The 27,759-nt window shown below is 37.1% G+C and overlaps 2 protein-coding genes across 4 annotated transcripts; one reads left to right on the top strand and one right to left on the bottom strand.

Moving 5' to 3' along the window:
- Positions 1-321: 321 nt before the first annotated feature.
- LOC101890816 (phosphatidylinositol 4-kinase type 2-beta) lies at positions 322-20,726 on the bottom strand. 3 transcript variants are annotated; one of them, XM_005178248.4, is made up of 7 exons: positions 20,086-20,726; positions 18,903-19,905; positions 6,503-6,621; positions 6,016-6,146; positions 4,110-4,305; positions 3,190-4,049; positions 322-1,133 (listed from the first exon to the last, which is right to left on the bottom strand). In XM_005178248.4, the coding sequence occupies exons 1-7, from the start codon at positions 20,215-20,217 to the stop codon at positions 1,058-1,060; spliced, it is 2,517 nt and encodes an 838-aa protein (XP_005178305.1). In that variant the 5' UTR covers positions 20,218-20,726; the 3' UTR covers positions 322-1,057. The 3 variants fall into 3 exon arrangements, with proteins under 3 accessions (XP_005178305.1, XP_019890538.1, XP_058974205.1); XM_020034979.2 differs by lacking the exons at positions 18,903-19,905; positions 20,086-20,726 and adding an exon at positions 16,159-16,464; XM_059118222.1 differs by lacking the exons at positions 18,903-19,905; positions 20,086-20,726 and adding an exon at positions 10,478-10,590.
- Positions 20,727-21,829: 1,103 nt separating this feature from the next.
- On the top strand, positions 21,830-23,987 carry LOC101890990 (coiled-coil domain-containing protein 174). The gene has a single exon (XM_005178249.4). The coding sequence runs from the start codon at positions 21,912-21,914 to the stop codon at positions 23,751-23,753; it is 1,842 nt and encodes a 613-aa protein (XP_005178306.1). The 5' UTR covers positions 21,830-21,911; the 3' UTR covers positions 23,754-23,987.
- The last annotated feature ends 3,772 nt before the right edge of the window (positions 23,988-27,759 follow it).

Raw genomic sequence — 27,759 nt, 5'->3', positions numbered from 1 at the left:
GCATCAAAGGAGCCTTTTTAAAACAGGTCCTTTTTAACCCACACAATCTAGGTGGAAGCAAAAAACTAAGTCCTGCACCTCGTAAAGAATTATCGTCGCCGCCGCTTTTACACCTGTGGAGGTCATACAGAAGCCCCCCTATTTATACTTAGAAACGGATGATTAATTAAATTTCTTTTTTCGCCTCGGAGGCGGAAAGTTGAGGTGGGACCCTTATTATAGAGAGGAAATTTTTCAAATAATTTCAGAGAAATGGGACTTAATTTTTTCTTGTAATCCAGGATTTGATTTTTGTATAAATAATTTGAACTAAATTTAGTGTTTAATAATAATGTAAATATAATAGATTTTTAATGTATCAGTGGGCTAATTTCATTCTATATTTACTTTGAATAACAAAAAATTACAAATTTTATTAGAATTTTTGTTTCTCCTTTACATTTCCAACATCCATTCCATCAAACGAACAGGTTCTTAAAAATTAAAAAAAGAAAATACTTTATCCAAAAAGAAAAAAAATATTACAAATTTTGTTTAGAAAATATCAACAACACACATCTTAAAAATACAACTTAATATATGTTTCTTAATTTTCTTGTTTTTTTATTACAATTAATAATTAATTATAAATTTTGTGTAAATATTAAACAAAAAAGAAAGCTAAAATGGAATTAACAAAAAGTAAATGTATGTATTTTTTATATAGAGATTATAATTTAAATAAGAGTATATATGTATGTGTTTATGTTATATGCATTTATGTTTATATTTTATATATGTAGGTAGGTAGGTATGTGCACAATAAATTCTTAACAATATTTTTCATTTTCGATATATGTATGTATTATATATTTTGATGATGATAAGGAACCCAAAAAGGAAATAAACAAAAAAAGTAAGATAACGTCTTATAAGGTACAACAAAGGATAATGCCAATTGGGGGTTTTGCAGGTGTTGTGGGTAGGCGCCGAAAAGAAATGATTTTGAAAATAACCAAAACAAAAAAGTTGTGATATTGAAGTATTGTAAAGATGTGTGTGATTCGGAACAGAAATGTTAGCACCAAGAGAAGAAGGGACTTTTATTTTGGAAGCGCTGTGTAAAGGAGAAAAAGCCACGTGATGCCCGCGATCTGCAATGGAAAGAGAAAAAGAATATGTTTTTGAAAATTATTTAACAAAATATTCAACAACAAAATTATTCATAATAGGATTTGGAATCTCTTTCTGGCAAACAAGCAATGAATGAATTTGTCTCAAAACTTTCATTAATTGTTGGCCTAGTATTAGTCTATTTTTTCGACAGATGTATACCCCCAGCCTTGAGTTATGATTATTCAAACTGTTGACCCATTGGCCAAAGCAGTTGGCCAGTGCTGACCAATTCTTATCTAACCTAAGACTGATATAAATATAACGACGTTCCAGATTTGGACTATATCGACTACTCCCTACTCATAAGCTTCATGGTTACTCGAAATTTTGACCCACTGTGGGAGAGGTACCAGAAGGGGTGGACCGATATATCCTATCTTCACAGCAGATCTTGTGTTAGCAGAAATAATAGGATGTGTGTAATTTGAAGAGAACCGGATACTTATTTCATATTTCAGATTTCATGTTCGTTTTTTTATTTAAAACTTTGACCAATTGTGGCGGAGGTACCGGAAGGAATGGTCAGATCTCTACATTATTTTTAACAGATCTTGTTTTGATGGAAACATTGAGATGTGCCAAGAATGAATGGAATCGAATGTCAATTTCTCGTATTATGAGCTTCATGGATATTCAAAATTTTGACCCACTGTGGGGGAGGTACCAGAAGGGGTGGACCGATATATCCTATCTTCACAGCAGATCTTGTGTTAGCAGAAATAATAGGATGTGTGTAATTTGAAGAGAACCGGATGATTATTTCTTATTTTATGATCGTTTTGGTTAATCAACACTTTGAGTCCTTGTTGGGAAGGTACCGGAAGGAATGGTCCGATCTCTACCATAAACGCGAAGTAAATTTCGCGTTTTATAAGTTTCATGGATATTCAAAATTTTTATCCTTTGTGGGGGAGGTACAAGAAGGAGTGGACCTATATATCCCATCTTCACACGAGACCTTGGGCTAATAAAAATATTGTGATGTTTAAAATATGAAGAGAACCGGACGCTTATTTTGGATTGATCGTTTTTGTTATTCAAAACTTTGACCCTTTATGGGGGGAGGTACCCGAAGGAGTAGACCAATATATTCCATCTTCACACCAGACCTTGAGTTAGTAGAAATAATGGGATGTGCGAAATATAAAGAGAACCGGATGATTATTTCGGATTTTATGATTGTTTTGGTTATTCAAAACTTTAAGCCGTTGTGGAGGATACCTGAAGGAATGGTCCGATCTCTACCATCTTTACAAACGATCTTGTGTTGACGGAAATATTGAGATGTGTCAAGTCTGAATGGAATCGGATGTCAATTTCGCGTTTTATGAGCTTCATGGATATTCAAAACTTTAACCCTTTGCGAGGTAGGTACCAGAAGGAGTGGACCGATATATTCCATCCTTACACCAGAACTTAGGCTAATAAAAAAATTGTGATGTGTGTAATTTGAAGACAATCCGACACTTATTTCACATTTTATAAGAGTTATAATTATTCAAAATTTCGACCCTTTGTGGGGGAGGTACTTGATGGACTGGACCGACATTGTCAATTTTTGCACCAAATCTAGCACTGATGGAAATATTAGGGTTTGCAAAGTTGGAGCAAAATCGGATTATCTTTCTTCTTTCTGTGCAGTAAATTATTTTCTTTGAAAACGTTAACATTTTGTGGGGGAGGTACCAGAAGGAGTGGACCGATATTGCTTATATCCGAACTCGATCTAAGTTTCACAATAATATTACGATGTACCAAGTTTGGACTTTGAGAGTTATCGTGCGTACCAGCCAGCTAGACAGACGGACGGACGGACATGGCTAGATCGACTCAAATTTTCTGAAACAGAATTGGTACAAAGAGACCTAGGGTCTAAAACCGTTATTTTAATGAGGCACGTTTTGGCTGCATCAAATGATATATACCCTGGCCATATGACAAAGGGTATAAAAATCACAAATTTACAAATTTTTTTCTTCAAAAATTTCCCTTTTTTCCACAAAAATCCCATCCAAAGTTTTTGTTTGTCCTCACCTTTCAATTACCACAGCTGGCATCTGTACCAGCTGTACCGGCGATTTGCCATCCTTGAGGGCCTGTGTCAAATTCAAAATCTGTCCACGCATCACTGACATCTGCCGTTCGAACAGACGTTTATCGAATCCCTTATCCTGCTGGAAAAGATAATACAAATCCGTACACAATTCTTCTACGAAATTCATATCGGATAATTGTGGCAGTACTAGTTGTTTGATTTCTTCACTAAATGGCACTTTAGCCTGTGGCAACCAGGCCCAATGATAGGGATAGGCACGCCACGAATCGGGGTGTTTGAAGGGGAAGGCCAACCCATTGTCAATGGCGGCAATTTTTATTTCCGGTGCATCCACCAGACTCCATTCATTGTGTCGTTCTGTGGGTTTTCTACTTGATTTTGGGTCATTTTGTGGTGTCTCACCCACCGACGAGACAGACGATGAACTATTGGTCGTTGATGTACTGTGCAAAGAGCCGGATTGTATATCCACCAATTGGCCACTGTCCAGATTTTTGTTTTGTTCATTGTTATTGTTGGTAGATGGCGTTGCCTCAATGGGATCGGTATTTATAATATTTGCCGTTTTCACTTCATTCGATGACGTAGAGGTTCCGGCAAATAATGATTTGCCTCCCGTACCATTCACCTTTTTCGTAATTTTCGGTTGTACATATTTTATCAGCCAATTATCGTTGCCACGATCCGTATTACGTATGATATAGTCCAGCACTACCAATTTCTCAAATTGCAGCTGAAATGATTTGGCTAAGGCCTCTGAAAGTGGTTCCTGTTCGAAACGTCTCAGCCAATAGTCGGCATCTTTGTAGCCTTCTACAAAGGTTTGAAATGAACCAGTCTGAGGGGGGAGAGAGATTTTTGTTAATAAAATGTTATTTCGATTTATTTTTCTGACTACCTTTAGGGGTAAACTCATGCGATTGAATTTAGCCGAGGGATAATGTTCTTTGATCCGTCTCTTTAGCTTGGCCTTTTGTCGATCTATGCGGGCATAGTTAAAGGTTTCAGCTACCAGTCTTACCACCCGCGTCTTGGGCACAACATTAAGATTCAGTTTGCGATCGACTAAACTTGCACCGGCCTCGGAAAGGTAACTGGAAAAAAATATAAGGGTATTTTAATGGAGATCAGGGCGAATAAAAATAAATAGAAAATAGCCATTGATGTGGGGACTCTGGGAAGTCTTCAATTTAAGATAACCTAAGAAAAGCTTTCCCGCAAAAAGAGCCTGAGCCTGAAGCCCTAAAGAATGTACAGAAGGTATTCAGAATACAGAATAAAATCCATTGAAGGTTTCCATTAAAACAGACTGGCCATAGAAGGTAATTCTGCGTAATTAAGCTGGAATATCTAGATAATTTCTTCATGTAGAAGGCCTTTAGAAATAGAGAACCTATAGAAGGTCTTGGACTCATAGAAGGTCCGTAGAAGGTATTCTTCACATAGCAGACCTAAAAAAGACCTTTGACAAAGAGAAAAACTAGAGACGGTATTCGAAACATAGAAGGCCGATAGAAGGTCTGGGAGATATAGAAGACCTAAAGAAGGTCTTCTTTAAAAACAAGACCTATACCAAGTCTTCGATATATAGAAGACCTATAGAGATCTACTATAAAAAGAGGAAGGTCTTCGTCACCTAGAAGATCCTCACAGGGTCTTCGACACATAAAAGACCTACAGAAAATCGTCAACACATAGACATATGGGCAGTCTTCGTTACAAAGAAGACATATAGGAGGTCTTTGACACATAGAAGATCTACAGAAGGTCTTGGACTCATAGAAGGTCTGTAAAAATAGAAGACCTATAGAAGATTTTGGACACATAAAATGCCTACAGAAGGATTTCGTTACATAGAAGGCCTATAGAATGTCTTCATTACATAGAAGACCTATAGAAGGTCTTCTATAAAAACAACCTACACCAAGTCTTCGATATATAGAAGGTCTATAGAAAGTCTTCTATAAAAAGAGGACATATAGAGATCTATAAAATATATTCATCACATAGAAGATCTTCAGGGGGTCTTCGACACATACAAAACCTATAGAAAGTCTTCGACACATAAAAGACCTATAGAAGCTCTTCATCACATAGAAGATTTTCCGAGGGTCTTCGACACAAAGAAGACCTATATAAATCTTCGACGCATAAAAGACCTACAGAAGGTCTTGGACTCATAGAAGGTCTGTAGAATGTCTTGGAAATATAGAAGAGCTATAGAAGATTTTGGACATAAAAAATATCTACAGAAGGACTTCGTTACATAGAAGGCCTATAGAATGTTTTCATTACATAGAAGACCTATAGAAAGTCTTCTATAAAAACAAGACCTATACCAAGTCTTCGATATATAGAAGGCCTATAGAAAGTTTTCTATAAAAAGAGGACACATAAAAGATCTATAAAAGGTCTTCATCACATAGAAGATATTCAGAGTGCCTTCGATACGTAGAAGACCTAGGGAAATCCTTCGACACATAAAAGACCTATAGAAAGTGTTCGACACATAGAAGACCTATTGAAGGGCTTCCTTCCATAGAATACTATTGAAGAACTTCCTTCCATAGAAGGTCTTCGTCACATGGAATGCCAATAGAAGGTCTTCGACTATAGAAAATCTACAGGAGGTCTCCTACCAATAGATGACTTATAGGGACTAATTGGATGGAACATTTGGGACGCAGTCGTGATCTACATTTGCATGGATTATTTTTCAAACATTAAATTATTTGAACCACACTTAGTTTTTCTTTGGAAACCTTTCACCAAAAGACCTTCTACAAATCGCCATTTACACTTACCCTTGATTGGGTATTAAACAGGCACGGCCAAAACAGCAGGGACAGCATAGTTTATGCATCCATTTGGTCCATTTTGGATTAAGGCGTCCATAGGGTTCCTCATCCTTGGGTTTGAAGACGGCCAATATTTTCTGCAAAGAAAAAAGAGATTCAATTAATTTTCAATTCAATTAAATAAAAAAAAAAACAGAAGACCAACAGAAGGTTTTCGACACATAGTCGACCTATAGAAGGTCTTCCACACATAGACGACCCATGGCAGGTCTTCTTACATAAATAAAAAGTTTATTCGCATGTCAGACTTTAAACCAAAAATTTAACAAATTTCAACTCTATTGTTAAATTTCCCCGTTAAGTCTTGTGGGATTTTTTCTAAGCTTTTTCCCCAAGGAAGTAGCAAAATTTCAGAACACTTTTATGTAATTTTGCAAATTTAGAAAAGCTAAAAACGAATTTATCGTGAAGTGAAGCAACAACTGAAACTTACCCCCGAGGCATTTTTAACAAAATATGAACCACTGCTGCCTTGGTAGATACGTTCCGGCATAACTCCATGTTCAATGGCGAACTCAACTTGAGCAACAATCTCGGTAAAACTGGGATCATCTGAAAGGTGGGAAAAAGAAAAAAATTAGAAATTATATTTAAAAAATATGGTCTTGTAGCAAATAATTGAAGAGGGTTAGGCATGTAAATAATTACTCCAAAATTTATGATACTACCATAAGGATTTCTTGGCTTTTCGGTAAAATCAAGTTCAGAACGTAGAAGTATACCCTCAGCCAATGTTCGATTATTTGAAAATATTTTGACTTCTATTTTGATTATTGAAACTGTTGATCCTCTATGTAGTAGGTTCCGTAGGAGCGGGACAATATTGCCCATTTCGTATCGGACCTAAATAAATATTGATATAAATATTGCGACGTACCAGGTTTGCATTATATTGATTATTTCCTTTACTTTATAACTTTTTAGAAAATATATTAATTTTTAGAAAATATATTGGACCGAAGTATTTAAATTTTACACTTCATCTATAAAATATTCGTATGGAAAAAATTACAGGAAAATCGAACAATTTGATCCAATTTTATGCGAAATCATCAATTCCATATTCATCTCATAAGGTCTCTGGTTGAAGAAAATATTTAGATATAGCAAGTTGTAAAGAACAGCTGACTTGTTTCCCAAGTTATGACAGATATAAACATTGAAAATTGTGGTCCTTTGTGGGTGAGGTACCAGAAGGGGTTGGCAGATGTATATCATCTTCCCAACAGATCTTGTGTTAGCAAAAATGTTTGGATGTGTGAAATTTGAAGCCAGTTGGATGCTTATTTCGCCTTCTTTGGGTGAATGCGGGGAGAGGAGTAGGAGTGCCCGATATATCCAATAGGAGTGCCCGTTATATCCAGTCTTTACAGTAAAATTTGAAGCGAACTGGAAGCTTATTTCGGAATTTATGATCTTTTTGGTTATTCAAAATGTTGAACCTTTGTGGGGGAGGTACCAGAAGGAAGGGTCTGATCTTTACCATCTTCATAGCAGATCTTGTGTTGACGGAAATATTGAGATATATCAACTCTGAATGGAATCGGACGTTATTTTTGCGTTTTATGTGCTTCATGGATATTCAAAATTTTGAACTTTTGTGGGGGAGGTACCAGAAGGAATGGTCCGATCTTTACCATCTTCATAGCAGATCTTGTGTTAGCAGAAATAATGGGTTGCGTGAAATATGAAGATAACCGAATGCTTATTTCGGATTTTATGATCGTTTTGGTTATTCAAAACTTTGACCCCTTTGTGTGGGAGATACCAGAAGGAATGGTCCGATCTCTATCATCTTCAGAACAGATCTTGTGCTGATGAAAATATTGAGATGTGCCAAGTCTGAATGGAATCGGATGTTAATTTCACGTTTTATGAGCTTCATGAATATTTATTTTTTTTACCCTTTGTGGTTGAGGTACCAGAAGGTGTGGGCCGATATATTCCATCTTCGACCCAGACCTTGGGTTAATAAAAATATTGTGATTTGTCCAATTTGAAGATAACCGGATGCTTATTTTGGATTTTATGATCGTTTTGGTTATTCAAAATTTTGAACCTTTGTGGGGGAGGTACCAGAAGGAGTGGCCCGATCTCTACCATTGTTATAAGAGATCTTGTGTTGATGGAAATATTGAGATGTGCCAAGTCTGAATGGAGTCGATTGTTATTTTGTGTTATTTGAACTTCATGGATATTCAAAATGTTGACCTTTCGTGGTTGAGGTACCAGAAGGTATGGGCCGATATATTCCATCTTCGACCCAGACCTTGGGTGATTAAAAATATTGTTATGTGTCTAATTTGAAGAGAACCGAATGCTTATTTCAGATTTTATGATCGTTTAAGTTATTCAAAACTTTGACCCTTTTTGGGAAAGGTACCAGAAAAAAATGGTCCGATCTCTACCATCAACAGGTCTTGTGTTGATGGAAATATTGAGATGTGCCAAGTCTGAATGGAATCGAGCGTTAATTTCGCGTATTTAAGCTTCATGGATATTCAAAATTTTCACGCTTTGTGGGGGAGGTACCAGAAGGTGTGGGCCGATATATTCCATCTTCGACCCAGACCTTGGGTTAATAAAAATATTGTGATGTGTGTAATATGAAGAGAACCGAATGCCTTTTTCGGATTTTATGATCGTTTTGGTTATTCAAAACTTTGACCCCTTTGTGTGGGAGATACCAGAAGGAATGACCCGATCTCTACCATCTTTACAACAGATCTTGGGTTGATGGAAATATTAAGATGTGCCAAGTCTGGAATGGAATCGGATGTTAATTTCGTGTTTTATGCGGCTCATAAATATTCAAAATTTTGACCCTTTATGGGGAAAGTACCAGAAAGAGTGGACCGATATGTTCCATCTTCACACCAGACCTTGGGTTAATAAAAGTATTGTGATCTGTGTAATTTGAGGACATTTGGACTCTTACATCATATTTTTTTAAGAGTTATAATAATTCAAAATTTTGACCCTTTATGGGGCAAGTACCAGAAAGAGTGGACCGATATATTCCATCTTCACATCAGCCCTTGGGTTGATAAAAAAATTATTGTGATGTGTGTAAAATGAAGACAATGGGACCCTTACTTCACATTTTGTAAGATTTATAATTATTCAAAATGTTGACCCTTTGTGGGGGAGGTACTTGATGGAGTGAACCGATATTGTCCATTTTCACATCTGACATAGCACTGATGTAAATATTAGGATTCGCAAAGTTGAAGCAAAATCGGATTATCCTTTCTCTTTCTGTGCAGTAAATTATTTTCTTTGAAAATGTTGACATTTTGTGTGGAAGGTATTAGAAGGAGTGGAATGCCCATCTCCGAACTCAATCTAAGTTTGACAATAATATTACGATGTACCAAATTTAGATCAAATTGCATACTCCCTTCGAGAGTTATCGTGCGCACCAACCAGACCAAACGTGCTGAAACGGATTTTGTCCAAAGAAACCTAGGGTCTAAAACTGTTATTTCGATGAGACACGTTTTGGTCGTATCAAGTGATATATACCCTCTCTAGCCATATGACTGAGGGTATAAAAATCGGTTCACATTTTGAAATAACCCGTGGGGCTAACAATCGATTTTAGATGTTTCGAAGGTGGTTGTCCTGTTTACATCTTTAAATTTTATGGGAAAAAATCCATATTTTATTCAAATTTTAAGGATTTTGAGTATACGCAATTATGCACAATTTCTTTTTTCAAAATCAATAACAAAATGTTTTTTTAATTATTTACTAAAGAAATTCGTTTTCAATATCATAAGGCGTCCGGAGGCACGTTTGCGACATTGTCTCTTGTAAAAATACTCGCAAGGACATAACATTTCGTTTGAGCGTCACAAATTACACTGAGCCAAAGAAAAGAGCAAACAAACCAAAAATCTTAAAATATTCTGATGTAATCCGCCACAACGTTAATGATAATAATTTTCAATTTAAAAAAAAAAAGTTCGTGAAACTTATTGGGCATATAAAAATAGTTTCCAGCCGGTCAATATTCGAGAAATAATGGCAATTAAATTGAAATGTTTAATTAAAAACCAATTCACCGCATATTTTGAGACTGCGTGGTGACAAGGTATAAATTTTGAGCAATTCATTTGGTTGATTAAAAATTTAAAAGAAAATTCACACACACGGAGACACATTCACAACGGGCGGGTGGAAAGTGTTAAGTATGGTTATTTACTTTTAGACATTTCTAAGGATACCACACAAACACACACACATATGGAGGTGATGATATCCTTTTTCTACGCCGCCACACAACCACTTGTCTGTAAAAACAACAAATTTCACTTTCATTAAATGTGAATAATTAATATGAAATTGTTTTCGGGATACCGTAAGGAGGGATGCGGATAGAAGCGGTCAACTTTTAACCAATTACCATTAAACTGCGTAGGTGGATTTCCATCCTCGGTTATGTACTCGTATGAATTTGCACTATTCAATGAAATATTATCCATTTTTTCGGAATTTCGTAATAACCAATATTGTGACTAGCCACCACCACAACAAGCAACCTGCCGTATGGCCGGTGGTTTTTCTTGTGTGTCGTCGCTGACTTTCCTTTTGCAACATTTTGCCAATGTGCTACTAAAGAATTTGCTTTGTTTTTCTGTTCTCTGTACTCAATCTTATACAATTTATTTGCACCAATCATTGTTTTCTTTTTTCTTTACTTTTTAGTAGTGCAGGGATGGGATTGGTGGATACCACTAAAAGGATATATGTGTCGAGCCAATAGAAAACAGTTGGAACTTGGGAAAAATTGTGTCGGAGATTTACTAATTATTGAGGAGAAAAATCCAAAAAAAAAAACAAGTAAAAAACATCAAGTTCGGCCGGGCCAAACTTTTAATACCCTCCACCTTAGGGCAAAGGAAACATTAGAAGAAATGTGGCAAAAACCATTAAAATGCCAAATATCGGGAGGTACCGTTATATGGGGGCTATACCAAAACGTGGACCTATAATTACAATGTTTCGCCACACGAACTAGGACCCATTATGACCCACAAATACCAATTTTCAGACAAATCCGTGAAAAAAATGTGGCATAACTCATCAAAATACCGAATATTGGGAGGTACCGTTATATGGGGACTATACCAGAACGTGGACCAATATATCTCATTTTCAAAAATTACTCTGCTAAAGTTTGGCGCTCCACGTCAAATAGTGTGGGCTGTATCGTGATTTCAACAGACAGACGGACACCGCTAAATCGACTTAGAATTTTATGCTGATTATGAATATATATACTTTATGGGGTCTACGACGAATATTTAAGGATGTTACAAACGGAATGACAAAGTTAATATACCTTGCTTTCCAAGGTGGAGGGTGTTATAAAATATCGAGTAAAGACACAAACCACATCAACTTAATTACCAGTAACCAATAGGAGTAAGCAATACAGGGTGAGATGAAAAAACTGCAACCAACTTTAGACTGCTGTCATTTCTAAGCCACTCGTCCGACAGCTGTTAAAATTATTCCAGTGACAGCTCATTATATTGTTTACAAGCGGACAAAAGCATTTTGGTGAGATTTTTCCAGAAAAAAAGTTATTCGTGATGAAATTTAAGCGAGATAGTGGGATTTCTTTATATTTGGCTAGAAAACCACAAGTGGCTATCGTTAGAGCACTCCAGCACCATAATGTGAATAAATCTTTTGTGTCTCGTACCATCGCTCGTTACCGTGATAGTGGTAGCTTAGCCCGACGTCAAGGAAGTGGACGGAAGACAACAGCAACATCAACAGAAATGGTTAGAAAAATAAAGAAGCGATTTGATCGATACCCGGGTCGCAGAGGCCGAAAAATGGCTCATGAGCTGAACATATCGCAATATTCCATTCGGCAAATATTGAAAAATGAGTTCGGGGTGCAGCCATTGAAATTCCTAAAAGTGCAACAAACTTACACCGCAACAGAAAGAAAATTGACTCCAAAGAGCTACAGAGTTGCTTTGCTTGGCCGAAAGTGGTAAATTTCCGAATTTGGTTTTCTCCGATGAGAAAACATTTGTTATCCAGCAGTTTGTAAACAATCAAAATGATCGTGTTTACTTGCCAAAAAGGCCTGAAGACAGAACTCAAGCGCAAGCCATGGTGATGGTGTGGGCCGGGCCGCCATAACAGCCGATGGTCGCTCTCCGCTCGTATTAATCGACCGTAGCATCAGAATAAATGCTGAATATTATCGTGAAAATATTCTGGAGGGTGTATGAAAGCCTTGGGCACGCAAACATTTTTGCCGCAGACCTTGGACATTCGAACAGGACCCTGCATCATCGCACTCAGCACGCGCCACCCACCAAGAATGGTTACAAAATGAGGTTCCTCGCTTCATTTCCAGCACACAATGGCCACCAAAATCTCCGGATACCAATCCGTTGGACTATTGTGTCTGGAGTATTTTGGAAAGCAAGGTTGGCACCAAAAAAAAAAAAAAAAAAATACCAAAGTGTCGACCACCTCAAGCAAGCACTTTGCCGGGAATGGGCCAAACTACCGCAGAGCAACATTCGGGCAGCGTATGGCGGTTTCATGGCCGCTTGAAAGCCATAACTCGTTCCAAAGGTGACCAATTCGAATAAATCTAGACTTATTCTAAAGTTTCATGCTATTCCCGACATTTTTTGCTTTCATTCAATAAAATATAAAAACAAGTAAAAAACGTTAAGTTTGGCCGGGTCAAACTTTTAATACCCTCCACCTTAGGGTAAAGGAAACATTAGAGCCCATTATGAACCTCATATACCAATTTTTAGACATATTCATGGAAAAATGTGCCAAAAATCATCAAAATACCGAATATCGGGAGGTACCGTTATATGGAGACTATACCAAAACGTGGGCCTATTCATACAATGTTTCGCCACACGAACTACGACCCATTATGACCTACATATACCAATTTTTACACAAATCGGTGGAAAAATGTGGCAAAAACCATCAAAATACCGAATATCGAGAGGTACCGTTATATGGGGGCTATACCAAATCGTGCATTGTTTCGCCACCGCACTTGGAACCTATTATGTCCAACAAATACCAATTTTTAGACAAATCCGTGAAAAAAAATGTGGCAAAAATAATCAAAATGCCGAATATCGGGAGGTACCTTTACATGGGGGCTATACCAAAGCGTGGACCTATACATTCAATGTCTCGCCACACGAACTGGGATCCGTTATGACCTACAAATACCAATTTTCAGACTAATCCGTGAAAAAATGTGGCATAAATAATGAAAATACCGAATATCGGGAGGTACCGTTATGTGGGAACTATACCAAAACGTGGACCGATATATCTTATTTTCAATACCAACCATTCTAGATACAATACAAATTGCTCTGCTAAATCTTGGCGCTCTACGTTAAATAATGTGGGCTGTATCGTGATTTCAACAGACAGACGGACATCGTTAAATCGACTTAGATATATACTTTATGGGGTCTACGGCGAATATTTAAGGATGTTACAAACGGAATGACAAAGTTATTATACCCTCCTTTCCAAGGTGGAGCGTATAAAAAAATGTAAAAATTTTGCTCATATTGAGCTTTGGCACTTTCTTTGCGGGGGAAGTATCAGAAAGGATACTTCCTTCGAGAATTATCGAACGCACAGACAGAGATTTTTGCCGTATCAAATTATATATAATCTACAGCTATACAAATGGAGGGTATAATAGAAAAAATGAAAAAAAAAACATACTTTTTCATTCATTTAATTTTTTAAATTTCTAATACAATTCCAATTTTCCATCCCTGGCCAATTCAGTATTAACCTTGCTCTTCTGGGTAATGCAACTAAATCAATGTACGTGAACGAACATACCAAAATAAACATTTTGAACGTTGTGTTTGTTGTAGTTGTCATCGTCATCGGTATAATGACACATGAGTGTCGCCGAAAGAGGCCTTTATTGGAAGATGTGTTTTCAGCCTATGTTCTGGGGAAATAAAAATTACGTTAAGTTGGGGAAGTAGTTATGAGACTTTGCGTAAAGGACTCCAACCACTTGCAATTTGGTAAGGCAAAACTTCAAGAAATAGATGTGGTTCGACCCTGTTTCCTTGGTGGTGTTGGCAGTTTGACAGTTTTTTTTCGTTTTTTTTTTTAATGGCATACCTTCCCCTCAAACTTATGTAATAAACATCGGATCATTTATTTCAAAAAATTTACAGGGTGAGATGAAAAACTGCAACCTGCCAACATTGCTTTCCAAAATACTCCAGACACAATAGTCCAACGAATTGGTATCCGGAGATTTTGATGGCCATTGTGCGCTGGAAATGAAGCGTACTGAGTGCGATGGTGCTGAGTCCTGTTGGATGGTCCAAAGTCTGCGGCCAAAATGTTTGCGTGCCCAAGGCTTTAATAAACCCTCCAGAATATTTTCGCGATAATATTCGGCATTTATTCTGATGCCACGGTCGATTAATACGAGTGGAGAGCGACCATCGGCTGTTATGGCGGCTCGGCCCACACCATCACCATGGCCGGCGCTTGAGTTCTGGTAGCAAACCGAAGGTGCACATTTTCAGCTGACCTCTTGGCACGTAAACACGATCATTTTGTTTCTTTACAAACTGCTGGACAGCAAATGTTTTCTAATCGGAAAAAACCAAATTCAGCAGTTCACCACTTTAGGCCAAGCGAAGCAACTCTTTGGCTCTTTTGAGTCTATTTTTTCTGTTGCGGTGCGGTGTAAGTTCTTGCACTTTTTGGAATTTCAATTTTTTCATTTTTCCAATTTGCCGAATGGAATATTGCGATATGTTCAGCTCACAAGCCTTTTTTCGGCCACTGCGACGCGGGTTTCGATCAAGTCGGTTCCCTCACCTTTCGAACCATTTCTGCTGATGTTGCTGTTTTCTTCCGTCCACTTCCTTGGCGTCGAGCTACACTACCGGTATCACGGTAACGAGCGATGGTACGAGACACAAAAGATTTATTCACGTTTAAATGCTGGAATGCTCTAACGATAGCCACTTTTGGTTTTCCAGCCAAATATAAAGAAATCACACTATCACGCTTAAATTCCATCCCGAATAACTTTTTTTCTGGAAAATTCTCACCAAAATGCTTTTGTACGCTTGTGAACAATATAATGAGCTGTCACTGGAATAATTTTAACAGCTGTCGGACGAGTGGCTTAGAAATGACAGCAGTCTGAAGTTGGTTGCAGTTATTTCATCTCACCCTGTATTTTGATTTGAATACCTTAAAAATATCGACTTCTATATAAACCTTTGCCCTTTATTCCGTTATCTGTGCCTTTTCTAGGTTGAGTTTATTGCAATGGTCTATGAAATTTGCAGAAATTCTCATTGAGTTGTTCTATGTCTGTCTCAAAATAAGAAACCAATATTCCCGGGGCCTTAAAAATCCGTCATCTTTGGTAAAATCAGGACAATCTAATTGTGGTTGATGATAATTATGATGGTGGGGTAATGATGGCAGGTTGTGTGTCGTGCGTGTTTCTCATTGAGACGTGGCGTCTGATAGCATTGCACTTGAATTGAACTTTTGTCTTTGTCAAAAGAATAAACAAAGATTCGATATGACTGACATACATCATATATTTCGTGGAAATTTATTATTTCAGCACTCAATGAAGGTGAAGGATATTTTTTATTCTATTAATTTTTATTAAAGGCTTTAATGTGGGAATTTTCCGTTTTTATTTCAGATCGATTTTTATTGTGATTGATTTCGTTACTAAAAATATTTTATTTAAACACTTTTCCTTTTTTATGCTTCTCTTGCCCACCTTTAAATTCCAAATTCTCATTAACACTGAACTCATTGGAAGGATTCTCAATATACAAGGGGTTAATGTAGAAAACACTTGGGTAATTTAAATCTATGCCAGTTGTTGTCATAATGGAAACTATGACACCAACATTTTCGAATACCACCAAATTAGCCAAAAAAAAAAAAACTTCACGACATTTCTATTGCAGCCAAATTAAATTTGCATTTTAAAGGCGATAAGACGCCACTAAAAACAAAAGCTGTTAATTGACGAAAAACAACAAAACTTACAGGCATTTTTAAGTGGACAATTTATACAACGACATTGAGCTTGTCCCCAGTCCCAGGCCGCTGAGCTCGACGAGATAGTCGCAAAGGAAGGTGTTATCATTAAAGGTGTTTCGATTTTAAGTTTAGCCACATTGGCAGTGCTGTCATTGCCTGAGAATGAATAATCCGAACTGATACGAGTACAATAGGTTTCATCGCACGGACAGGTGGCGGTGGCAGCAACGGCGACGGCAATATTGCATTGGGAACTACTATTAATTGTATGCATAGCATGACGAATATGGACAATTTTTTTAACACCACAATTTAAAATTTGAAAGAACCGATTTAAAAATTAGAAATAAATACAATTTAAATAATTTTGAAAATGGAAAATTGAATACGTGACAGGGACACATACAGTAGATCCTGGATATTTAGACTTCCATAGAAATGTTAATTTTATGTGTTTCCACAGAAAAGTTTTAGACCCTATTTTGTAACCGGCAAATGGTACCATTTGGTATATAAAAGTACGTTTGATATTTGAAGGGAGCTTTGAACATATGTACTAAGTGTGCGAACTGCCCTTAATGGTACTAAATTAGTAACAGCTAGGTTTAGCTTGAACGAATAGAGTTGGAATTTCGAAGTTTTGGTATTGGGGTCCTTATTGGTGATAGATTTGTGATAAAGAGGTGGTTTTAGAAATGTGTACTTCAAGTGCTCGAAAAGTACTAAATAGTTCTATATTTGATACAATTTGGTATTGGGTATTGAACCCTAAGTGGGGTAAGTGCCAGAAGACCATATCTTTACTATCTTTAAAACAGATCTTGGGTTGATGGAAATATTGGGATGTGCCAAGTCTGAATGGAATTAGATGTTAATTTCGTTTTTTTTAGCCTCGTGGATATTGAAAATTTTGACCCTGTGGGGGAAGTTCCAAAAGGAGTGGACCGATATATCCTATCTTTACAACAGATCTTGTGTTACAAGAAATAATAGAATGTGTAAGAAATGAAGAGGACCGGATGCTTATTTTGGATTTTGTAATCGTTTTTGTTAATCAAAACTTTGACCCTTTGTGGGGGAGCTACCAGAAGGAATGGTCCGATCTCTATTATCTTTATAACTGATCTTGTGTTGATGGAAATATTGAGATGTACCAAGTCTGAATAGAATCGGATGTTAATTTCGTGTTTTATGAGCTTCATGGATATTCAAAATTTTTAACTTTTGTGGAGGAGATACCAGTAGGATTGGACCGATATATCCCATCTTCACTGCTGATCTTGTGTTAGTAGAAATAATGGGTTGTGTGAAATATGAAGAGAACCGGATGCTTATTTTGGATTTTATAATCGTTTTGGTTATTCAAAAATATGACCCTTTGTGAGGGACGTGCCGGAAGAAATGGTCCGATCTCTACCATCTTTATAACAGATCTTGTGTTGATGGAAATATTGAAATGTGTCAGGTCTGAATGGAATCGGATGTAATTTTCGTGTTTTATGAACTTCATGGATATTCAAAATGTTGACCCTTTGTGGGGAAGGTACCAGAAGGAGTGGACCGATATATTCCATCTTTACACCAGACCCTAGGTTAATAAAAATATTGTTATGTGTGTAATTTGAAGACAATCGGACACATACATCACATTTTATTACAGTTATAAATGTTCAAAATTTTACCCCCTCGTGGGGGAGGTACTTGATGGAGTGGACCGATATTGTCCATTTTCGCACCTCACCTAGAACTGACGTAAATTATAGGATTTGCAAAGTTTGAGCAAAATCGGATTATCGTTTCTTATTCTGTGCAGAAAATATATTTTTTGAAAATTCCGATTTTTTGTGGGGGAGGTACCAGAAGGAGTGGACCGATATTGCTCGATCTAAGTTTGACAAAAATATTACGATGTACTAAGTTTCTATTAGAAATGTTTATTTAATTGTCAAAACAAGGAATATCGGGGGGTTCGTTATACGGAGGCTATACGAAAACATGAACCGATATGGTTCGTTTTTCATACCAATCTTCCTAGACGCAATGTGAACTATTATGCCAAATTTCAATTTTTTATTTTAAATAATATTGACTGTATCCCAATTGCAAAGTACTGACGATCATCTTTTAATCAGCTTAGAAATTTATGCTGATCCCGAATATATAAACTTTATGGGTTCTTTGACAAAAAAAATTTAGAGGTGTTATAAACTAAATGACAAATTTAATATATCCTCCTTTTCATGGTGTCGAATATAAATATAAACCATATCCAGCGAGTAATGTAAACTACAACGAACATTGTGTAAATCATTTGGGAAATGAGTCATGCTTTAGAAATGTATGACCGCTGCTGCTGATAACAACAAAATATTTAAATTCAATACAAGAAAACTAAAACAGTTTTAATATGTTAATCTATAATTACTAAGTTATTGGAAGGCTGTTTTTGTAGGCTACACCAGCAGCTTTGAAATTATTTTTCTCTGGAAGGCAGATTCTCAGTTTTGAATTTTTTAATGATAACAATGGCATTTTATTGTTGTTTAGAATCAGCAACAAATTCCAATAATTATGGACGACATTAAAGAATGTAACATTTGCGCTCCAAAACATTAAACTTCTTATGGCAAGCAAAATGAGTTCAGCATTTTTATGGATTCATGCAAGTGTTTGCTTTCAGTTTCCTCGATTGTTTTCTTTTGCGCAAAATTAAACAAAAACGAAACAAAAAAGGTTTATTAACAACTCACCCATAAATGTATTACATGCCACCTCGTAGTGATCACGCCCAGCCGCACCCCCTCCTCCGCCACCCCCTCCCAACAAGGGTTGCGATTCACGATTATCACTACCACTATGATCCATTATGCTTATTCCGCATTCAAAATCCACATCGGGCACTAGACAAATCTCATCGGTATCATCATGAGAATTTATAGAATCCTGACGTAGATGCGGTGGCAGGGCAACATTACTGCTAAATAGTCTGACCGGTGGTGCGGTGGAGGTTGTTGCTGCCGATGGTATTGCGTATTTTGATGATCTTGATGCGGGCGAATGTGTCGTCGAACTGTGACCGTAGCCGGAACGCGATGGACTGTCGCTGTAATGCTGACTTGCTGATTTTTGACTGCTCTCGTTGTTGTCATCGACATCGGTCCGAAGGCCGGCGCTCACCGAGGGAGAGGTGGTCGATGAGATTGTTATTATGCTAGTGTCGAGAGCATTTAACTGATGCGTAGCCACCAATGCATTTGTGGGAGCAAGTAGTTGCTGTTGTTTGCCATTTGTTGTTGTTGCTGTGCTTGAATTTGCATGGCCATTTAGCATTAGAGTGGAGGAATGTGGTTCGTTGGTTGTATCGCGGGTGTTGAAGAAATCATGTTCATCGAAAGCTAATACCGTTTGTTGTATGGCTGCATCTATGCTATGAGATGTGTGATGTGTTGAGGTAAGGTTTGAAGCCATGGACGACTTGCCAACGCCATTATGATGAATACCATTATCATCGTTGTGGCTGTACTCTGGGTCATCATCATCGTCGTCGTCGTCATGGCTGTCGGGAGTAGTACCTCCCTGTACCGTTGTACCCATGCCACTGTCGTTTATGCCGACCGTATCATCTTCATCATCATCGTCGTCGTCTTGAAGTGATAAGAGCATGGGTTCCTGTTGTTGTTGTTTCTGTGTTTTACTGTTGTTGTTGTTCTTTGGTTTTCTACGTTTCTTTTTGTTGAGACCAATTGTATTTATCTGTGTTTTTTTTTTTTTTTTTTCAAAACATTGCATACACATTAGATTGTGGAACCCATAAGTTGTTGCAGGGGGGATATTTTTTTTTGATATGGAAGAGACAGACAAAACAAACAGTAATTAGCAAATAATAATGTTATCTTTTTTTTTAATGGGGATATGGGAATTATAAATTCTTACCTCAACTTCGGTGGTTAAAAGTTGCTGCTGCTGTTGCATATTATGGCCATTTACTTTGTTGTCCTCATCTTCATCGCTGTAATGGTTCATCAAATCAACTTCTTCCAATTGTACCAATGGAGTTGTTGTCATTTTATTTTATTTTCGTTTCCTGTGTGCGTCCTTACGACGGAAATTCTTCTTGTTATACACTACACTAAACTATTACTTTACTCCCCTAAAACAGGCAATGCCAATGCCCTGCTTTCGAAACAGCCTTATGTTTATGAAAAAAAGTTTTCAACAATCGAATTTATTATTATGGTTTTCTATTCCACACACTTTTGGCAGCTTTTTTCTCACTTGTTGTTGTTGTATTTGTTAATAGTATTAATATTTTGCCTTTAAATTTTATGATTACAAACGAAAATTATTGATTTTTTCTTTGTTTGCGTTGTTAGCTTGTTTTTGCTTGCAAATTCGTCGTAGGTCTTCTCTTTATCGTTGTGGCCTTTCTCTTCTTATTTTTATGACTTTTTGCTAATTAATTATTATTTTATTACTTATTCTAGGTTATTCTTAATTATATATTTTTTAGTTTTTAATTTTTACACAAAAGAATGAGTTTCTATTAATCGAATGCACAAAAAATCAGTTGTCAACTGTCACTTTTTGCGAAAATGACTCTCTCTCAATGTTCTCATTCGTTTGACATGTCGGAAGGGAGGAAGATAAAAAGGTGCGATTAGTGTAACGCAACGTTAAGAGACGTAACGTAATTAGAATATGACAATAATAAAACAAACGGTATTAAATACATAAATATATTAAATATCCAAGGAATTTTATATTTATTTAATATTTCTTATAGGATTACAAGAAAACAGTACAACTCGGACACAATATGGAGGCATAATAGCTTCGTAAAATTACAGTAATACAGCCCTGAGGCTTGTTTTCATTTATTTGATATTTTTGTTCATTTTATAAATGACCCAAATAACGCAAAAGATGAATGAACCGTCTAGATGTTATCTCAAAAATATGATCCTAAGGGTACAATCTTTCGATTCCATGGCAAATCTGGTTAATATCATTAAAGCGCGCCCCGCAATTTAAGTTTCTTCCAATCATTGATTTTGAAAAATTGTAATCAGCTGATAGCTCTATCTTTTTATTGTATCCTCAAGGTCCTCAAGGCATTTTAAATATTAATTTTCTTCAAAATCCTGTTCGTGTTCTTTACAGAAATCACAAAATTTCTCCCATGTTATTGAAATATCATCCGAGTGAAGTTCGCTAAAAAAGGGGAGTTTTTGTAGAGAGGGTTGACGAGAAAGTGATTTTTACTTTATTCAACTCCGTTCCTTACCACGAAATATAATTCTCATTTATCTAAAATTTCACTGTAATTATTTTTAGAATATAGAAGTTTCGCGCCAATACCAATTCATGTGTTGTGATTAACTCTGGTTGAAAGCTCCTTTGTTGGAGACTTTTTTTGAAAGAGAAGGAAGGAAAGAGATCATGAGTTTCCCTTATACTCTTCGTTTTCCCTTTTTTAATTTTCAGAGACGTTTGCTTTTGTCTAAACATAATTTATTCCCTATTATGTATGTATTTTTCCCATTTTCATTCTACGTTGTCAACTTCTTTTGTTTGGAGCGCTTTTAATTTTGTTTGGTAACATTGTTTTGGTTTGGAACGCCTTCAATTTTGTTTTCTTAATTGTCTTGTTGTGGATCGTTTTTAATTTAGGTTGAACGAACAGAAAGACTCCTAGAGCAGCTGGAAGGAAATAGATAATAGCTCCTCAAACATAGCTCATATCATTGGCGCCTAGCAACATGAACGATCCGAACAAAGTGATAAATGTTAATCTCTCGTCGCTGCTAAGTTTAAAGGCGGAATTGTTAAGGAAGCAAGCTGAAGTAACCAAAGCCAAGAATCAAACTGCCACCACAACCACGACATCTTCGCCTGCCGCTAGCGGTCAGGAATATGTGTCCATTAAGAGCCAGAGACCATTACCCGACAACCTGGATGGCGACATAACTACATCCCACAAAAGAAAGGATAAAAAGAAACGTGCCAAAGAGTTGGAAAAATCCGAAGAAAAGGCTGTGTATGAACATGAAGATAGCTTGCTTTTGGAAAAGTCACAAAAGATTTTAGAGGCCAAGGCGAAATTCTATGAACGTATGACAAAATCAGGTGGTAAATTGAATTCCGATGACAATTGTTTGGTCATGTTCAATAAAAAGAAACAGGAGGAGGATGTTAGCGGCGAAGGAGGCAATAATTCAAAGACATACTCATCGGATGAGAGTGATGATAGCAGTGTGGACGATGATTACAGTGACCATAACGATGATCCGGAAGATGATTGGGTCGAATATACCGATTGTCTGGGTAGAACACGGAAATGTTTGAAACGAGATTTGGAAGATGCCAAAAGGAGAGACAAGGAACTGGCTGCCAGTATGCCAGAACGTTTAGATCAAACTAAGGCCAACTGGCTTATCGATACCCTGGGTTCCAAAAAATCGACTAGCCTTAACGGCGACAAGGCGGAAGATGATGATGAAATTATAGGACCATTGCCACCTGCCTCTGTCTTTGGCGATGGCCTATCAATGATGTCCAAGCATGAAGAACAAAAAGCCAACTGGGAGCGCAAAGAACAAGAAAATCTAGAGAAAACCGATGTCCATTATCAGGATGTGTTCTTTGATGAGGCTCGACAACATGGTGTGGGTTATTATGCATTCTCAACGGATGAAGAGGAACGTAAGAAACAACAAAAAGAATTACTTAAGGCCAGGGAGAAAACTTTGCAGGAACAAGAACGTAGAGAACAATTGCGAGCCCAAAGGGAGAAAATAATTGCGGAACGGGTATTGGCTGCCAAGAATAGACAAAGGGCTAGATTGGGACTGCCACCATTGGAAAAGGAAGAAGTGGAAGAAAAGTCCCCCGAAGAAGAGAAAGTCGAAGAAACCAAGGAAGAACGTAAGGCACGTAAAAAGGCAGAGAAATTGGAAAGGAAACGACAAAGAGAGGAAGAGGAAAGAGAGAAGGAACGCCAGCAACATATACGTCCTTGGGATGAGGAAAAAGATGGTGTTAAAACACATAGAGTACAAGCTGGAAAAAATGGCGATGATGATGAAGACGGCGAGTGGCAATATAAACCTGAACGTGAACCCATGACACAAGAGCAATGGAATGAATACAAGCGTAAAGAAAGACCAGCAGAGTTCGCCCCGCCCACTGAAAGGCCTATGAAGCGTACCAATTTCCGTAGCAATACGACGCAGGCAAATTATACAAATGTACCACCTCCCGCAATGGAAACATTTGATGAACCACCACAGCCCTCTAGGTTTAATACCTTTCAAAGTTCCAAAAGGAAAGAGAAAGTTTTTAAACGTCGTAATTATGACGAACAACAACAGCACCAGCAACAGAATGATGACTACGATGATTCCAATGCCCGGCAGAATGGTGTTTGTATACCTCCGCCCTCAAATTTGGAAGATTTCTTTTTACCCTCCCATGCCAAGAAACCAAAAACCGCCAAAGAAGTTGAAAAATCCATTGAGGCGGGTTTGCGATTCATACGTGAGAGCTGTGACAAACAAATGCCCGCCACCAAATCCTCATGGACCGCCAAGGCTGATTATTGAACTGAGCCATATATGTTTGTTAAGTTTAATATTATATTTATGTTTTATTGGCTATATAAACAAATTGCTTATTGTCTGTATAAAGAATGTTGATTTATATAGTAGTATTTTTTAAGTTAGTTATAGTTTATGACATACAGTTATTTGTATGTTTTATTTAAGTTTTCAATTGCTTAAGTTGTTTTTGTCAAACTGTTTGGAAAATTACGGGTTTCGTTTATATTTTTTGTCAAGTTTTGGAATTTTTATTTCTTTTCAGAATCTGAGATATAATCAAAAATTTGTTGAAAAAAATATATTTTTTTAACCAAATAGAAAAATCCAAAGAAATTTCAAGCTTGCGATGAGAACTACCTGATGGATAACATATAGTAAACGATTTTGGAAAATAAAAAGAATAAATACATCACATATTAAAGAAACCTGCGGTAAAATGAAATAAAAAGAAAAAAATCTTATTGTAATTGTTCGACAGAAGACGAATTCATAGAAGGCAAATAAATCAAAAGTGTTTATTGAATAGTGGACCTAAAAAGTCAAAGGAAGTTCCAAGGGTAGAAAAATAGAAGGCCCTAGGTGTTGTATACACAATTGGAGGTTCCAGGGTCATCATCAACATCCCAGAGTCTTCTATAAACAATAAAAGGACAAGGCCTTCAAAAGGTTATAGAAGATTCTTACTCTTAGATATATGTCTTCTATAGATAATAAAATAACCCTAGTGCTTCAATAGACTAGACTAGGCTCTGAGTATTTGATAGAGAATAGGATAGGGTCTTTTATAGTCAATTTTAAGTTCCAGGCTCATCTACAGACAAAATATAATACCAAGGTCAAAATAAGTAAAAAAAGCATTAAATTCGGACATGCCGAACTTTGAATACCCCCCACCATTTGGAACGAATTTGGAAATTTTCAAACAATTGCAACAAAAAAATAATATCCGTAAAAATTCTGTTAAAATCTTCAAAATATCGAATATAGCTGTTATATTGGGGTCTATAGGAAGATGTGGACCTGCATAGTGAAATTTGGTTAAAAGCCATTACAATATTATGAAATACGAAACTTGAAAAAAAAAAAATCGGTTAATAATGTAGCTAAAATCATCAAAATACTGAATATAGGGAGGTATATCGAGGCTATACGAAGACCTGAGCCTGCATAGACAATTTTCTGCCACAGGCTGTAGTACCTATTAAAAGATTAAGAGAATAACACTTGTGCGTTTGTCAGGATTTACTTTAATGGTACATAAAACGTTTATTGATTTAATTCATATTACGAAAACATAAAATAACAAAGGAATTGTTCGATGTGAAAACATAAAATAATTTTAAAAAACTAAACGAAATGGAATGCGCGTATGCGCTACGACGTCTATGCAACAACTGCTCGCCAATCCGGGCTGCTGCTACGTCTTCCTCTTCTCTTCGTTAAAAATTAATTCGATTTTGCATAGTTGCAAATTATCGTACTCTTACAGTCGGCCATCCTGTCGATCAATCGTCCTCGATTGAAACTTCTTCTTTGAATCCGCTTTCACTATTGTCGTCATCGTTGGGTGGTAGGGTACACCATTGTTTTAATTTATCAGATGCGTGAATTGATTTATAATGACGTTGTTTTCGGTTAGCACCTGGTAAATCTTCAATAACATATCGATCGTTTTCTAAAACGTGCGTTATTATAAAAGGACCTTTATATAGGGGCTCTAACTTTCTAGAATGTCCAGTAGCTGTTGGTTCGTTTTCTATTAAAACCAGATCACCTTCCTTATATCGTGTTGGGCTCGCATGACGTTTATCGTACCGTTGTTTCTCGACTTGTCGTTGCTGGTTAATTCGATTAGCTGATTCGTCTCGTATTCCCTGCATGTGCTCTTCATCAAATGTTTCGCTGTGATGCAACGCTAATACTAATTTGTTCTGTAGTATATCTCTAGGTTGATACGCGAATAATAATTCTTGTGGTGTACGGCCAGTAGTTTTGTTTTTCATTGTATTTATTGACCATTGGATCCGTCGTATTTGTTCGTCCCATCGTCTATCTTCTTTCACCATTGGTAGAAGCATTCCAAGTATTGTACGGTTTGTTCTTTCGGCGTGACCATTCGCTCTAGGTGTTCTTACTGCGTTAAGAATATGTTTAATATCATTGTCTTGACAAAACCGATGGAAATCTTTGGAGGTGAAAGACGTTCCTCGGTCCGTTATGATGCGTGTTGGGAATCCAAAGTATTCACTGATTTCTTTTAAAATGTTTATTACGTACTTGGTTGCTGTACTCCTTACTGCCCTTACTATTGTAAATTTTGTAAATGCGTCCACGATGACCAATATATGTTCGTTTTGCTTAGAACTTTTAGGAAACGGCCCTAAGTGATCCATATGCACAGTATGGAATGGGATCGGGGTTATGTTGTTAAAATGGTACTCTCCTTCGCGTTTTCCGCCAACGTGTTTGTTGTATGCACACTCGATACATGACTTAATATACGACTTAACAAAGTTTCGCATTCGAGGAAACCAGAAGTGTTGAGTTAGCCCTTGTATCGTTTTTTCAAGTCCTAAATGACCAGCATTATCATGTTGTTCTTGAACTACCTTCCAGCGTATTGCTTTAGGAACTACCCACAAAAGTTTATTGTTTATTTTCCGGAACAATCTTCCATTTTCAATGATATATTCGCTGCATAACGTTTTTTCTTTGGCGATAACTCCGTCGACTATTTTCCTTATTTTCTCGTCCTGAAGTTGCATTGAGAATAACCAATCTTCTTCACTTACGGTGGTTTTTGATATACGCATCGATGCTGTTTCGGTTTCATTCGGTTTCTCATATGGTGCTCGGCTTAGAGCGTCAACGTGTTCCATTTTTGATGATGCTCGGTGTTCTATTTTGACGTCAAAGTCCTGTATACGTAGCCACCATCTCGCAATTCGGGGTATTAATTCCTTTTTCTGCATGGTCGTTTTTAATGCACTACAATCAGTAATTACCGTTATTTCTTTGCCGTATATATAATATTTAAACCGTTCCAACGTTTCGACAACTGCCAATGTTTCAAGTTCGTAACTATGATAGTTTTTCTCCTCATCGGTCGTTGATCTGCTGTAAAAAGCTACAGGTTTCCACACATCGGTTTCCTTCTGCATCAATATTCCGGCAATACCTATGGAGCTTGCGTCCGTATGAATCTGGTGTTCACTATTCATGTTGTACGCTACCAAAATCGGGTTGGATGTCAAATACGTTTTTAATTCGTGGAATGCCGCTTCCTGCTTCTCACCCCAATAAAACGAACAATCCTTCCTCAATAATACACGTAGAGGTTCTGAGATGACTGCGTATGCGGGAACGAATTTACGAAAATAACTGGTCAATCCAAGAAATTGTCGTACGGCTGTTATATTTGTGGGGGTTGGAAATTCAAGAATTGCTGCCGTTTTCGCCTTCCCTGGGCTTAGACCGTCGGAGTGTAGTTTATGACCAAGAAATTCTATAGATTCGTTTAGGAATGTGCATTTTTGGAAATTCAGCGTTAAATTTAGTTCTCGTAAGACTGAAAATACTCTCCGCAATTTGTCCAACATTTCGCCAATACTATTACTTCCCACAACGATATCGTCCATATAGTGGAATACATCTCCGTCGCGAGCTCTCTCGCGGATTAGTGCCATTAAACGCTGAAACACTGCCGGCGCGTTCTTAAGTCCAAAAGGCATTCGTTTAAATTCGTACAACCCATCTGGTGTCACAAATGCAGTATACATTTTACTATTATCGTCCATCGGAACCTGGTAATATCCGCTGTTCAGATCCAGGACCGTGTAGTATTTGAATTGGTTTATCTCTTGCAGTCGTTCTTCGATATTTGGAGTTGGAAATATCTCCTTTACTACGTGCTGGTTTAATTTTCGATAATCGACGCATAATCTATCCTGACCGTTTTTCTTTTTTACAAGTACAATTGGGCTGGCATACGTGGACGTAGATTTTGTTA

The sequence above is a fragment of the Musca domestica genome, unplaced genomic scaffold (assembly GCF_030504385.1).
Source record: "Musca domestica strain aabys unplaced genomic scaffold, Musca_domestica.polishedcontigs.V.1.1 12, whole genome shotgun sequence".
In the NCBI taxonomy this organism is placed as follows: domain Eukaryota; kingdom Metazoa; phylum Arthropoda; class Insecta; order Diptera; family Muscidae; genus Musca; species Musca domestica.
This window is presented reverse-complemented; position numbering and strand designations above follow the sequence as displayed.